General features: G+C 44.2%; 1 protein-coding gene across 50 annotated transcripts in view; it reads left to right on the top strand.

Annotated features, from left to right (window-relative positions):
* Positions 1-16,550, top strand: part of Ppp2r2b (protein phosphatase 2 regulatory subunit Bbeta) — a 294,937-nt gene that overhangs the window by 26,815 nt on the left and 251,572 nt on the right. For 19 of the 50 annotated variants that reach the window (XM_076555168.1, XM_076555128.1, XM_042264359.2 and 16 more), the window contains one exon: positions 14,420-14,613. The exons of 28 other annotated variants lie outside the window; for them this stretch is intronic. Coding sequence is in view for 4 of the 22 variants with exons in the window: in XM_076555128.1 (XP_076411243.1) it covers positions 14,420-14,613 (194 nt within the window). In the remaining 18 variants the exon portion in view is untranslated. Of the gene's footprint in view, positions 1-8,342; positions 8,408-14,049; positions 14,614-16,550 lie in introns of those variants that run through there. 3 more of the 50 variants (XM_076555135.1, XM_076555152.1, XM_006977682.4) reach the window with 2 other exon arrangements.

The following is a 16,550-nucleotide window of genomic DNA, read 5'->3' as shown; positions in this document are numbered from 1 at the left end:
TGCTGTTGCTGTCTTGAAATCCCTGATGCTCTGTGAACAAAGAACCTTGGGATTTTATAGTGGCTCCTGCATATTTGTTATGCAGCCATCTCAGAGCCTGGGACTGGTATTTTGGGCATTCATTTTACCTGCTGACGCTATCCTCGCTTGGGTCAATGCCTCTAAATCTTTGCACAGTGGAGAGTCCATCACCTGAACATACACTTGAAACAATAGTTCTCCGATCAAGGTGGGAGCTCCTTGCCAGTATCTTAAAAGGCTAGTGCTAAGTACCTAGCAAGCAAGTGATGCATGTCTAGTGGTGGGTGAAGATTTGCCTTCACCACAAGCCCACTCACATGATCAACATCACATTGCTTTGTCCTGAAGCTATGGCTTTGAGCAAACTTGGGAAAAATAAAAACAAGAATAATAAGACAATTCAAGGAGGAGAACTGGACAAGTGAATGAACCCAGCATCCACGTCCGCAGTGACAGGGCACAGAGCAATCACAGTTCCCAACATATGATATGATACGGTACCAAGTGCTCAGTGTTGCTGGATGTATTACAGGCCATGCGCTGTTTTAGACTGTGCATGCACTCTGTGATGTGACTACTGCTAATAATGTTGCAAACGACATTAAAAGACAACATGATGAGAAACCTCACTCACAGTTATGCTGCTAGAAAACATCAGAGCCAAGATCTGAACTCAGAACCATGCTGGCCCTCAAAAGCCATGCCTTTAGGTTTGCCTGTGATATCTCACCTGTCTTTGGAAAGGCTCAGATGTAGCCATGTGGCATTACCAGTGTGGTCTGTGTGATATCCCCTTTTGCTTCTCCCGTTGAGGCGCACATGGGGGCCAGCAGGCAGCATGCTTCCAAACCTGCACTCACCAGCACACCTTCCCCTGGCCTTGCAGGCATTTCTGTTGTTCTTCTCTACCGTGAACAACAGACCTAATGAGTCAGCATTTGGAAGCAGTAAGCACTCAAGCTCTGCCACCCCAGGTCCCACCACCACACACACCCAGGGAAGGAGTCTAAATCTTCCATTCGATTCCCAAAAAGGTCTCTGATCCCCAAACGTTCAAGTCATTGCTCAAAGCCTAAGCTACTTTTTAGATGTAAATTCATACTCTTTCGTCTTTATCTTCTGTTCAGTCCTTGTGGCTCCCTCAGATGCCAAATGGAAATTACAGGGTCTCATTTGAGGTATGTTTAATATGATTATTTTCCTTCTGCATTTATTCCATAAATATTTATTGAGTTTAAAAATATACGCAACCTTGCTTACAAGTTCAAGGTCCACATAACTCGTGAATTCCGCCCGTCTGTGACTTGCCACACCAGTGTCCTCACGGCTGGGACAGCAACCTGGCTTGTGTAACACCTTGAACTCTTTGCCATGTTTCCGACATGCTGGGCAGAATTTGTGATGTGTTCCATCCTATGGCCTCTAAAATTGCCTGTGATCTGCAGTTTTCTGCTTAAGGTGGAGAAAATAACAGACTGTGGAGGTGTGGGAGGCAGCGTTTGGGGTCAGTTCCCAGTAAACAGAAAGATTTCCTGTTGAGACCTCTCTGTCTGTGGATCAGGGAGACTGATACTCCTCTTCTACAATTCCCTCATGGTCCAGAACAGGGCAGAATGGCAGGCAAGACAAACCAATTATTTTGTAGTTTTGTTTAAGAGTGGATCTACTGACTTGGGGGGGGGGTGATTTTTTTTACATTTAATTAAAATATAATTGCAGTATTTTCCCCTTTCCTTCCTCCAACTCTTCCCCTGCCTCTTCTCCATCCCTCCCCCTGCTCAAATGCATGGCCTCTATTTTTTAATTGTTGTGATACACACACACACACACACACACACACACACACACACACTGCACTTGTAAATATATAGATACTACCTGCTCAGTTCATATAATGTTACTGCTATGTTTATGATTTCAGGGATAATAAAAATGTGGTACATATACACTTTGGAATACTTGTCAGCTATAAAATAAAATAATATTTGTAGGTAAATGAATAGAACCCACTAACTTTTGAAAAAGTGGTAATGTCTCCATCTGACCAATCTCAGTGTTCTGAGCTACCGAATGGAACTTCAATAGCTTTTATTAACCATCTTAAGGAAAAAGATGTGTATTCCCAAATGGAAGTTGTTGAGCACCCTGGGAGTGGAGCATGGAAGCCAGGCTAACAGGGGTTTTACTTGCAGCCCAGACACTAAATGACAAGGCAATCTGGCTAAGTCTCTACCCTTCTCTATGGTTCAGTTTCATTATCAAAAAAAAAAAAAAAAATGATGATGGGTCAGACCTAATTATCTGTAAGTCCACCTTTCAACTTGAACTTTGTCAAAAGACTATTTCCCACTACTGAGAATTAGGTGAGCCATAAAATTTGAAAGCACTGTCCTCAAGATTACCCTAATTCCTGGCACCAACCACAAACAGGAGGTCCCGAATTAACCCCAATTTCAATGCTTTGTCAGGAGAATTAGCAAACCTCTCTGAATGCTGTCATACACACGGTTACAGCTCATTATAGGGGAAAGTGCATATTAAGATCAACCAAGGAAGAATTGTATTGAGCAAGATCTGGAAGTGTCTCGGGCAAAGCTCCCCTTGTTTTCAGTGTGTGTATCCCCCTCCTATTACCGCTATGACAACCTGCATAGGGTATGACCCGCCACCAGAGCTTTTCTAAACCTGGTGGTCAGGCTTGCCATGGAGCACCATTGCACAGGCCCCATAGCCACAACTAAGGTATTAATGATTGTCACAGAACTGGACTCCGTAATCAAGTGAACAGAAGAAAACCATGTGACCCAAAGCTCCTAGCACAAATCAAGTAGTCACTCTGCTGTAGCTAGTTCTACCCTAAGGTGTCCTGTGACTGTCCCCCAAACTAAAACACATGTTGTTGACATGTGTAACAGCTTATCTTGACCACATGGCAACTCTTACAAAAGAAAACATTCAATTGGGGCTGGCTTGCAGTTTCAGAGCTTTAGTCCATTATCATCATGGCAGGAATCATGGCAGCATGCAGGCAGATATGGTGCTGGAGAAGGAGCTGAGAGTCCTACAATCTTGATCCACAGGTAGCAGGAAAAGAATTGGGTGCCACTGAGCCTGGACTTAAGCATCTGAAACTTCCGAGCCTTCCCTTACAGTGACACACTTCCTCTAACAAGGCCAAACCTACTCCAACAAGAGCACACCTCCTAATAGTACCACTCCCTATGAGCCAAGCATTCAAACACATGAGTGTGTCAGGGCCATTTCTATTCAAACCACCAGAGTATTCATTCTTTAAAAACACACACTGTTGGATGTATTAGAAGGTTGGAATGTAGTTCAATTGTCATTGGAGTTTATTTGCCTATCATAACCATTGCCCAGGGTTAGATCCCCAGGACTACATAAACCAGGCATGGTAGGAAATGACTGTTATCCCAGCACTGAGGAAGTGGGGCTGGAGCATCAGAAAGCCAGGGTACTTCAACTATATAGTGAGTTTGAGGCTAGCCTGAGCTACATGAGACCTATACTCAAAAGATAAAGCAAAAGACACCTTAGAGCAGTGGTTCTCAACCTTCCTAATACTACAACCCTTTAATATAGTTCTTCTTGTTGTGTTGACTCCCAACCATATTATTATCTCATTGCTACTTCATACCTGTAATTTTGCTACTGTTATGAATGTAAATATCTAATGTACAGAATATCTGATATGTGACTCTCAAAGGGATAGATACCCACAGGTTGAGAACCACTGCTTAGAGTAACTAACAGTATCATCACTGTTCTGGGTGCTAAGTATAGGGAATAAGGAATTCCTGACTCCCTAAAAACCACACTTTCCTTGTGTAGTAACCAAAGACAAACATGTATACTTAACGATCACACCACAGGGATAGAGTTGGTGGAGAATGGGGTATGGCTTTATTTATACAGAAGGAAATGCCCCAGAAAGGTTGATTCCACAAAGAAGTAAACTGCTGAGTTATGCTAGTGCCTGATGATGGACTTGAGATCAGAGAGGAAATCAGATCCAAAGATTCTGCAGTAAGAGGGTTATCCCTGTGATACTCAGTGAACAATTAGGATGTCCCTGTGTCAGTGTGGGAGTTGGAAGTATTTGGTGGTCCTACATGGAGGAAGGAAAAAATAGAACCATAGCCAGAGCCAAATCCTTTTAACATCTCAAGAAGCTTTTGTTGTGAGCACATAGGAACCCATGAAAGGCTTTGGGCAGAAAAGTGACATGGAGTGATTTCCATTCTAAAGGACTGGTTTTCCTGCAGTGTATAAACTATGGCAAAGGACATGAACCTTGGCTTTTAACAGGCTCAGCAGTGAAGCGCTTGTATCTCAGAAGCCATATCAGGTGGCTCACACATAATGTCCTGTGACTCTCAAGGGGTTCTGATGCCTTCTTCTGAACTCTGTGAGCACTGCACTTACGTGCACAAACAGAGAGAGAGAGGGGGGGGGGAGGAGAGGAGAGGAGAGGAGAGGAGAGGAGAGGAGAGGAGAGGAGAGGAGAGGAGAGGAGAGGAGAGGAGAGGAGAGGAGAGGAGAGGAGCTAAAATCCTAATAAACACTGTGATGGTGGAGGGTGAAGTAAGCTGCTTCAGGAGGACCTGGAGAGTGGCTTGTGCTGAAATACACTTGGTAACTAGAGCAGCATGGGCAGCATGGCATAGCAGCTGGGATGGTGAGAACTGGTCAATTACAAATACATGTTGAAGTTAGAGCTGGTAGATTTGATGGGAAGCATGCGGGGAAGAGAAGAATTCAGTGACAGGAAGTGGAGCTGGCGTGGCAGGCCCCACTCAGGATGGAGATGTCTCATAGGCACCCAGGGAAATGTCTGCCCAGCAAGCTGCTAAGATTCTTTAGGCAAGAGGTCCATGCTCCAGGTTCAAATCTGGAGCTACATAGTCTTGTGGATGCTAACGGAGTGAGGGAAGGACTGGGGATAGTCAAGTCCAGTGTAGCCGTAAGTTTTCTCTGTTCCTGCCTACCCCCCTCCTCCCCCCCCCCCCCCCGCCCCCGGAGTCCAGACAAATCTCTCTCACCCACAGTCCTGCAGCTGCTTGAACCCAATTAAACATGCAGAGACTTACGTTATTTATAAACTGTATGGTCTATTGCAGGCCTCTTGCCTGCTAGCTCTTATGTCTTAAATTAACCCATTTCTATTAATCTATGCATTGCCACGTGGCTTTGTGGCTTCCTGGTACTTTTACATCTTGCTTCTCTTAGAGGTGGCTTCCAGCTTCTCCCCAGACTCTGCTTTTTTTTCTCCTTGGATTTCCTGCCTGCCTCTAAGCTGCCTTGCCATAGGCCAAAGCAGATTATTTATTAACCAATGAGAGCAGCACACATTCACAGCATACAGAAAGACATCCCCCAGTGGTCTAGGACTCTGACCTCTACACGTCAAAGGGGTGAGGAAGAACCAGCAAATGAGTCTCAGAGCTAACATTCAGGCAACTCAGAAGAATAGTGGGCAGGAATGAGCAGGGAAACTACCCTGGAAAGGAGGGTGTGCTGCTCCATACTTAAACCCCTCCCACACTTGTCTCAAAGGCAATGAAGCACCAAATTCTAGGTGTCATAAGAGATCCTTCCATTGGTCATGTGGCTACAAATTCTGCTCTCCAATCTAATCTTCAAAAGTACTGACTGTTCTCATGTATCAGAAAGCATGCCTACACTGTAACAGATTCTAGATAAACAACCGTAAAAAATCTTTTCTGGGCCAACATCTGCCTGGTTGGCTCTGTTTCCCAGCTGAAACTAAAGCCACAGGTGTTCAGCCAGTTGGCCTATTAGAGGGGTAACTGCCAGAGAATGAATATGGGTTATGGTATGCCATGTAGGTGCTTTTGTAGTTCTTGTCTTTTGTTACTCTGTCCATTCAGTTTGGCAGTTCTAGAAAGAAAGAAAATTGCATCTAAACTGTTTATTCTGTATAATCTGTATGTAGATATTTATGACCATATATATTTTCACATTTTGTTTGTATGACTTAAAATAGTTTTGAGGGTCATCAAATTCTAATTCCAATCCTTAGTAGAATAGCTGTTTCTGAGAGAATATGTTCAAAATGCTGTTTTTGTGAATGGAATGACATTTTGGGAATGTGTGTTCAAATGTTTTTGTGAATGGAATAACGTTTTGGGAATGGTTCCTCTGCACCCCTGCTGTTCAGTTTGGGGAACCCCGGCATATCTGGTTACTTAACCCTAGAACCAGAGCCAATTTTGAGACATTTCTAAGTATAAACCAGTTTTCAAAGATTGATACAAAAGAAAGGTAACTTTGTAGTTAATCATTTTATATTGATTGCATGTTGAAATTATGTGTTTTGGAATGTTGTATTAAAATAATTTTATTTTCATAAAACTAAACATCTAAAACAATTATTAAAATGAATGCCTTCTGCTTTTCTTAACTTTTCAATGTGGCAGCTGTTAAATTAATGACAAATGTTTGTGTCACTTTTCTGAGGCTCAGTGCATTGTATACACACTGATCAATGTGCACATTTTCATATCAGTTTCTTCTGACTTCCCTGAATAAAGAATGATCTCATTTCTGTAACACAAGACTTTGGCCTACAAAATACTTCATGTAATTAATCTAGTTTTTATTCTTTCTTATTAAAAAAAAGAGATACATTCTAAAGGTTTTTTGTTTTGTTTTGTTGTTTGTTTGTTTGTTTTTGACAAAAATACCAGGGCAAGAAGCTTGCACAGACTCCACATAAAAAAAGTCATGTTCACCTTTTTTAACCTAAAACTGGGTGCATGCAGCTTGCTTTGCTCTCTGCCATTTTCTTGGCAGAACATTCACAACTGCCGTTGCCGTCAGATGTTGTACTAAGTCCGAAGGACACGACACACTCACCAGCAGTGTCAGCAGAGATGATGGCAATGGCTTGTCATTCATCTTTTAGGGACAGCTCTATTGAGATGTCCCTTACGCATCATAAAACCTAGTGTTTGAAAGCACATTTCCACTACCCTAAAAGGAACTCCTGAACCCAGTAGCAGACCCTGCATCCCACCCACAGCCCCTGACAATCACTAGTCTACTTTCTGCTTACAAATCTGCCTATTAACATTTCAAAAGTAATAGATCTGTTTGTCTGGCTTCTTTCAACAGAAGAAATTTTGTTAATTTTCATCTTTGACATAGCATGTACCAGTACTTCGCTGCTTTTTATTGCTAAGGACTATTTCAGAGTGTGTGTGTGTGTGTGTGTGTGTGTGTGTGTGTGTGTGTGTGTGTGTGTGTGTCCATCACTCGATGGACATTTGTGTTGTGTCAACTTTGGGGTTATTTTGAATAATGTAGTTGTGGACATTCATGTGCAAGCTTTTTTTGTGCTTCCCATTCTTCTGAGTATGTATAGGTGGTGTGGCAATTGCTGTGACAGGTGAAACGGTAACACTTTGAGTAACTGTGACATTGTATGGCTACACTCTGCAGTCCCACAGTCATAAGGATTTTATCACATCCTCACTAACCCAACAGTTGTGATTTTCAGTTGACAGAACATTCACCCCAATGAGGACAAATCAGAATCTAGAGGCAGGTGGTTTAGAGAAGACACCGAGGCGATCCCATTGTGACCCTCCCCTACTCACCTCCTAGCATAATGGTTAAGTACATGGGTTTCAAAGACCGACCATGGCTGAGCTGGACTCACGTTTCTTTGACGGGTAGCTCATTTAACTCTGCTATCTTCAGTAAAATGGAGACGATTATAGAGCTTACTTCAGGAGCTGTAGATAGAATTCAGTGAGATGGGGAAATAAACCCCTTAACATAGAGTTTGTGGATGATTAAGTTGTTCCCTACTCCTCAAACAAGACTCTGAGAAATAACTTCATGTCTAAGTTTTTTTTTTTTAACCAAACCTTATTTTCTAAGAATAACTGCTATAAAGTAATATTTTGGGGACATTTTTTAGATATACAAGTTGTTATCCAATATATATATCCTTCCTTATAAATTATACTAAAGCTTTGCTTTGAGTGTGGTAATCAGGTGCTAGACAGTCCCCCCCCCCCCCAGAGTTGCTTAACTGGTTTTGGAGATCCTCACTTGCACTTAACAAATACGATGCAAATTAAAACTACCCTGTGCAAGCCAGCCAGTTTTAACCCCAGAACCACTGACTGAGAACAGTTTAAGATGTTTTCTTTCTAGTCCTCAGATCTGGGCTTGAGATTTTGTGCCTTCGCTCTGATTCCATCAGTACCACAGACAAGAAGAGGAGCTGATGCTGAATGTTTTTGTAGACATTTTTGTTTCACACCTAGGCTTATCAAGACAAAGGTGAAGTAACTATGGAGCCTGGACTGTAGAAAAGAAAGATTCCTGGAGGGTGAGCATAACCAGCATCCCTTACATTGTCAGTTATAAGAGCCTTCCAGATGCACTCACTCAGGGTCTACTATGACAATTTCATAACACACTTGAAAGGAATCAAAGGACTCATCAGATTTCTTCCGATAAATATCAGACATCTTTGTGTTAAAAGTAACCATTTAAGAGTTGTTTAATATTATCACAGAAGTTCCTTGATAATGGGCTGCTCTGGAACTCACTCAACTTGGGAGTACAGTGTTGAGAAATTAGAGGGAACTTGGAATAGATAACCAGTAGGCGCAAAGATACCTCAGCAAGGGATGGATGCGAACGGGTGGTACAAAGGGATGCAACAAAGATATCTTAGCAAGTGGTGAGTTTCTATTGACCTGACGGTAAATGTTTAAAGACTGGCTCTTATATTTAAAATAACAACTTTAAATTTTTGTTTTGTTTTGTTTTTTGTTTTTGTTTTGTTTTGTTTTCGAGACAGGGTTTCTCTGTGTAGCTTTGCGCCTTTCCTGGAACTCACTCTTTAGCCCAGGCTGGCCTTGAACTCACAGATATCCGCCTGCCTCTGCCTCCCAGAGTGCTGGGATTAAAGGTGTGTGCCGCCACCACTGCCGCCGCAGCCACCACCAGCAGCAGCAGCAGCAGCAATAACAACTTTAATAACACATTTAAAAGTAACAACTTGATTTATAAAGTTGTTATAAGAAACTTATTATTTCTTTGATACAATTATCTTCTCACAGCCTATTTCAGATTTTATATTGCCATCATAATGTCACTCAAAGAGCAACTGGACGGAGATGTGCATCCTACACATCTTGGCCCACAGTAGTCCCTAATCTAAAGTCTATATACATCACTGGGAGGGCAAAAGGCTTTTGTAACAAGTCTTTTTCTTTCCCACCAGTCAGCTCCCAAATAATAACATGGAAACTTCTTATTAATTACAAAAGCTCAGCCTATCCCTTAGGCTTGTTCCTAACTAGTTCTTATAACTTAAATTAACTCTATGCCCTATCATGTGGCATTACCTCTCTTCCATCTTGCACCTCCGTTTCCTCTCCATATCTCCTGATGTCTCCCATTTCTTGATTCCTTCTTCTCTTCCTTCCTCTCCCTGGAAGTCATGTCTCTATCTTCTGCCTAGCTATTGACCATTCAACTCCTTATTAAACCAGTCACAGCAATATATCTTTACACAGTGTACAAATATCCCACAACAGGCTTTATTTTTTTTTCCTAAGTTAAATGCCATGTGAAAGAATCGGTCATATGGGTTTACATGCTACAGCATGCACAAGAAGGAATTACAAACTTGCTTGAAATTCAAGTGGCCAGTCTCTGGGCAGCCAGCACATAAACCACCTCAGAGAGTGGGGTGAACATTGGATAACTAGAGTTCCTGGAAAGGAAGTCTATGGGATTTCTCCATTGAGGAAGGGTGGCTAAATCTGTAGCCATGGTGAGCACCAAGAAGGAAGAGTCCTCTTTCCACACATTTGTATCATCATCGTAGCTTATAGGCGTCTCTTGCAAGATGCTAAAATATCATCTATATTGTTTCTAGTTGTTCATTAAGACAGCCAGAGGTTATAAAACTCAGGTTTCTAAGTCACATGTGTTCACATGGAAGACTGACTTGTAGTATGACTCTGTAGCTCTCTGCAGACAGAGGTCTCCACAAAGTTCTGCTGATAGAAAACCATCATTCATTTGGAGAGATCTAGCTCTAGGCCAGGCCTGGAGCAAGCACTTTCCCTACATTGTCTCTGAAGCCACCCAACAACCCTGTGAAGTGACTGCTTTGTAAACAGGGGCTCCAAGATGTTAAATTACTTGTCAAAGCTCAAGGAATTCATAAATGCCTGAGCTGGCTTGTGAAGTCGGACTGCCTGTCACCTGAAGACTACATTGGGACTCTAGACTGGAATGGATCAAGGGTTTTAATAAAATAAAATAAATAAAAATAATAAAATGTGCTAATTGCCTAGTTTGAGCTCAAAGGTATGTGTCAGAAGCACTAGCCTACCTAGGCAAGCAGAAAGAGTTGTATTTGGAGAGTGGGCCAAGGACAAGGGTGAGAAAAAAATGAATGTACCCACATGCTGCCATGCTGAATGGAGTAACATAAGAGTGCATATATTTGTAATTGGCTCTTTCTGTGTAGACACAAGGCTGAATTATGTCAGCTATTCAGAGTACTCTCCACAACCCCCTTTGGAGCTTGTGGCCCTCTACTTAAACTATAAACTGGACACTAAGGTCCATGATGACAGAGACCAGCTAACCATCTCACAAACTGAGGTTTGGAATCTCCATCCTGTGTCAGTGTCTGGCACACACATTTGTTGGAAATCAGTGGTGGGTAATGATGGCGAAACAAAATGAAATCTCTAAGGAATAGCAGTGTTTTCTTTCCAGGTATTATTTTATTTAATCTTCACAGTGGTTTTATGAAATTGATGCCATTTTTCTCCCTAAAGTATAGGTAAGAAAATCTATGGTCCAGTGAGACTTTGTAACCTGCTTGAGGACACAATAATATAATAGGTAGATGAAAATAAGCTTTACCTGATGTTGCAGCTTGATACTTGATGTTATGTTATGGCCTGTCTATTTAAACTTTTTATTACAGTGTGTCTGTGTGTGTGTGTGTGTGTAAATGTGAAGGTCAAATGACAACTTGCAGGAGTCATTTTCTCCTCCTATTATGTGGGTCCTGGAGATCAAATTCAGATTATCAGGCTTGGCTGTGGGCACCTTTATCTGCAGAACTATCTTTCCAGTCCCTTTTGAAAGGCATAGCTCACGCTGACCTTGAACTTATGATCCTTCTGATTCTAGCTACCACACTGGCTCGATTATAGTATGTGTACAATTTCAAAGCTCACACTCTTCTGTGAAGAAACAAACATTGTTTCTTATTGTCTGTATTCCCAATATTTAGACCAATACCAGCACATATCAAATGTTTAGTAATTGTTAGCATATATACATGTAGAACTCAATGGGAACAATTATCCCCATAGCAGTAGGAGTTGTAAGCTAGAAACCTGCAGGCTCACAATAGATCGTTTTTGTATGATTTTTTATCATGGATAGAGGAATGAAAGACTTAATACCACTAACTAGATTCAATAATTTACTTATATAATCAATATGTATTATAATTCAATAAATATAAGCAAGCATCTGCTAAGTGGCAGGCACATGATGTTGGAGACATGGTAAAATATTTGATGATGATGGTGATGATGATGATGATGATGATGGTGGTGGTGATGATAAGCAAATACTGGAAAATAAAATGTCATGAAAAGGACAAAATGAGTGTGGAAACAAAAAATAGTAGAGGTCTATTGTATGATCTCAGTGACTAGAAACAGTCTTTTAGAACTTGGAAGTCTACATAATGGGTGGAAATGGAAATCCTTCTCATTTGCCTTCTTAAGACTTTTGTCTTTTGTATTGTTGAGTGAATTGAATGCCGGCAGAATATTGCAGTACATACCAAAGGGAAAATTGAGTAGACTCAGAGGCTGGAGAAAGGTTGCATTTCTCATGGGGTACTATGGAAAATTTCTCACACCCAGTCTGGCCAATGAGCCTGGGCCCCACTTGATCCACCATGTATCTCTATTCCTACCTGGCACTGTTCTAAAGAGACAAGGGGGTGGGGTTTTCCCCGTAGATGCTAAACTCTGCTGTCACAGCCTAAGACGATCTCAAATGAAGGTGAGACATCTCTGCACCTCGATGCACTGAGAGACGAACCCATCTTTTTCCTTCTGTTCCTTCCTTGCCTTATGCCAATCTCCAAGAGAAGCAGAAAGGTGTGACTATGGGACCCTGCAGCTTTGGTGAGGCTCCCAGCTCGACATGGAAGATGCCACCAAGACAACCCATGCTGAAGCAGATAGAACCAACTTGTTACCAATTCTCGTCTGCTACTTAAATTTCACTGTGGCTCTTGAACAAATAGCCAATCAAGGGTATAGGATTTAACAACCACCTGAAAATAAAATAGAATCTACTGGAAGCTCACCTATCACTTCCTAATCATAGGGAAACATTTCTGCTCCCCCTACCCTCAAGAGATACAGTTCCTTTCTGGATGTAGAAACAATACCATTTTCCACCCACCAGAAACATCTTTTTTTTTTCTTTCTTAAAAACCTAGTGGCAATTCCCAACCTCAGTTAAGGACTTGTTTTTCCATTTTTTTTAACTTCAAATACTTTCTAAATTGTGTTAGCCCAAGCATTCATTGTATGTATATAATTAACTCACGGGTCCCTCGGGGCCCATCTGGCTAAACTCGTGGAGCTTAACTGAGCAAGACATTTGCTGATGTCTCTCCCATAGAAGTGCACACTACTTCATGAGGAAAGCAGGGGGGAAGTTCTTTTCCAAATTGCTCTTCTAGTATGTTTGGATGGCTCTGTTAAATTATTTTGTTTGTTTCATAACAGTAACGATCTCATTTTCTTTCAAATGTGGAATTTGCCATTTGGGGGAAATGCGGGCTTGGGAGTGGATCCTGCCTTTGCTCTGAGTTGAAGTGAGAAGATGGGACTCTTTCTGTGCCCTTGGATCCTTTAAGTTCTGTCCGGATAGCAGTGGCTTTCCTTGACCCGAGTCTCCGTTCTGCGTTCACGGACCTATTATGCTGAGGGCACACGGAAGGCATTCTGAAGAGGCACACCTGAACAGAGAAGCTCCCGTGTCTGTCCAAAAGAAACACAAAGGGCTACGGAGAGTGCACTTCTTCAGACTGAGTAGATTGACCCATAACTCAGCCCTGTGCTGTGTAGACTGTCTCTCTGCCTGTGAAGACACTGATGCATTTCTGAACACCAGCGTCTCACAGTTAGACGTTAGAGCACTTGGAAAGGAATCGGGCATGATGGCGGCCTCAAAGTTCTGGCCCCTGCTCTGCTCTCTAGTCCTAGCATGGAGGGCTAACCTTTGAATAAGCTCCTTTTCCAGCTTTCTCCAGCTTTGAAGCTCCAGGCCTCGCCCTTGAACTTCAGTAAGGGGCAGTCTACATCATATCCGGTTAGCAAAAGGGACCTAGATGTGGACTTCTACCCAAAGGAAGTTACTTCTAAATGCTATCCTGAATGAAGTGCAGGCAGGTGTCCGGAGCAAAGCAGTCAGCTGAGGGACTCCTGAACACAAGCCCTGTGCCGCCCTTGGCTGCATGGCACCAGAGGGAAGAGATTAGAATAGCGCGTCCACGCCTTTTTTTTTCCCCGGTGAACCTGCAAGCTAGACACTCGCGCTGTCCAGGTGTCCTTGGCTGCTGCCTGCACTCCTCTGCAACAGAGAGCAGCCAGCAGCCTCTGCCTGGACTCCCACTGCTGCTGGGGAAGAGTCCTGGGGCTGCTGACGCGGTTGGGAGGAGCCTCGCCTTTAATGCACCAGCCGCCTCCAGCCTCCTGCAGCAGGAGCAGCAGCACCACCAGCAGCAGCTGCTGAGTGCGCGCCTGTGGGTGTGAGGGTGAGTGCGCTGGCGCTGGCCACAGCGCCCAGCCTAGCTCCCCGCCAGCTTTCCTAGCCCCCGCCTGCGGGAGCCGCCCTCCCGTGGGACCAGCACCCTCATCTCCGCAAGGCAAGCCTGAATCCTGCCCCTGCCATCTCGCCACTGCAGTGTGGGTCCGGAAAGGCACCATTTTGTCGCGGCTGCCCGCTCTCCCAAGGGGAGGAGGGCTCTCCTTTTTTGCATTTTGGAGCCGCTGCCTACCAAAGGAACCTGTTGGGCATCTCCCCAGCCCCGCTTGGGAGCGCCTCCTGGGCGGTTGGGCAGGACCAGACCCCTCGTGGGGAACACAGTGCTTCCTGGTACCCGGAGGCAGAGGAGGCAAGCACAGCATCCTCGCTGGGAATTGGAGCTGAAGTGAGCGCACCGTGCGGGAGGAGCCACCGCAGCCTCGGAGAACGGAGTGGAGGAGGTGACAGCTCCATTGCCGGGTTTTTATTTTCTTCTCTCTCCGCCTCCCCGTCTCCTCCTCAGGCTCGGACCATGGTGCAGTCCCACTGGCTCCCCTGCCCCCCTCTCCTGTGAGACTGGCTGCGGGGTGGGATCATGGATACTTGTCTGCCGGCTTCTGGTTCCCACGCAAGTAAGCCTGCTGTCAATGGAGGAGGACATTGATACCCGCAAAATCAACAACAGTTTCCTGCGCGATCACAGCTATGCGACCGAAGGTAATGCCAGCTCGACCGCATTCCGCCGCTGGGGTCGGGTGCAAGTTGTGGATAGCTGTGCTTCACCAGCTGCCAGGCGCCTAGTGGCGGAGACTCTCGGGGCTCTGGGGCTGGGGCGGGGGCTCAGACTAGGCTCACACCCGAACTGCCTCGGGGTATGGCACAGCCATCCAGGCTCTGTGACTCGAGCCCCAGTTCAGCAGCAGGTGGACCAGGAGCCCCTGGGAGTTAAAATGGCCTTTAGGGATTAGGCTTTTCAGGGCGCGGCTCCCAGGCAGACAGATGATCCCAAGGAAACAGATGACCCCTTCTTGCCCCAAGACGCTTACAAGAGTCTTGGACTGAAAGGAGCAGGGAGGGGCCCAGTGAGACCTTGGTCTATCCCTCTCTGGGTATGGTAATGCTAAGGCTCTTTGGTGGCTGCAGTGAGGGCAAGGCATCATTTCTTGCCCATTCATCTCTCTGACTCTCTGGTTTACCTGCTCAGACAATCAAACCCCCCGCCCCCGTAAAGGCCCTTTTGCGAAAGTGGGGGAGCCCTCTCCCCCTTGAAAGTACGTTAGCCAGAAATTTTTAAAAGGTATCTGGAGAATCATGTTCCGTGGCGAGCGTACGAGGCTGACACGTGGGGCGAGCAACGGGATCCATCCGTGGGGCCTTTAAAAAAAAAATCACCATTATGAATTCTGCAGCAGTACTTTCTGCTGAATCAACAGCCAGCAGAAAGCAGGAGGGTTCAGCAGGCTGAGCTTTGGCAAGAGGTGAAATTCTCTCTCTCTCTCTCTCTCTCTCTCTCTCTCTCTCTCTCTCTCTCTCTCTCTCTCTCTCTCTCACCAGCATAAGCTCTGGGAAGGCCTTCAGGGAAAGTCAGCAGGTGGATTGTATCCTGCCTTTTGTGTAGGAGGCATTTAAGTTTCCTTTGGATGACACAAGTCTCGCATTTGAGCTTCATTTTCTACCTGTGGGTCTTGGTTCGGCAAGTAATACGAAAGTGTTGCATTGTCCTGTGGCAATATCCCACGTGAGAAAAATGTGCGTGAAGGTACTTAGGGAAAACGTTGCAAGGCATATTAGCCTGTGATTCTTCTAGAATGCTTAAAAAAAATCTCTGTAATTTTACATCAGAGAAATGCAATGGGTCAAGTAAGAGCGCCAGCTCCGAGGGACATAAAAAGACACATAAATATGGGGGAGGGGTAATGGTGGTACCCTCTGCAAACGTCTCTGGAAGTTGTAGATAGAAGAATTCCAAGTGCTATTGAAAACGCTTTCTCCATTCATCACCATGTCTGGGGACCATCAAGCCCAACACGTCTATGGGACGAGATGCACTGCAAGCCCTGAAATATTAGAGATGACTTTTAAGATGGACCACCTATCCCTGCCCCATCATGAATCTCATTCTTGCTGATAAAAAAAAAAAAAAAAAAATTTCCACAGCAGCAGTGTGATTTAAAGTCTTTGTGCTTTGTGACTGAGTGTGACCAGGTAGCACATGCCATCCACAAGAGAAGTCAGCCTTGAGCCTGATAGCTGTGTGGTGGGTAGGGAGCTGCCTGTGCGTGCCTACAAAGAAAGAGGATTGCCTTCGTGTTTTCTTATATTACATTGCACAGGCAAAGGGAAACCTACCAAACTGAGGTGAACGCACTGGAGCCAGGTGTATAGGAATGCCATTTGTGGAAAGAAGTTTAAAAATGACATCCTTTATTGTTTCCAGGGTCCTGGATACTACCTTTGTACCTATGTAACTGCATTTTTATAAATTCTGATTCTGGATGGAATGCTTGAGTTTATATAGTAACAATGAGGCGCGAGTTTACAGCAAAAAAAGAGCTTTTAATCTTTTCTGGTTTGTACAAACCCATCTCTTGTAGACCCCTGTACCTGGTCTTAGTGAAGAGTTGGGAAGAGGGGGAAATGGAAGAGAAGCTTGG

Source organism: Peromyscus maniculatus, chromosome 19 (assembly GCF_049852395.1).
Source record: "Peromyscus maniculatus bairdii isolate BWxNUB_F1_BW_parent chromosome 19, HU_Pman_BW_mat_3.1, whole genome shotgun sequence".
Classification (NCBI taxonomy): Eukaryota; Metazoa; Chordata; class Mammalia; order Rodentia; family Cricetidae; genus Peromyscus; species Peromyscus maniculatus.
Note: the sequence above shows the minus strand (reverse complement) of the source record. Positions and strands in the feature narration are given on the sequence as shown.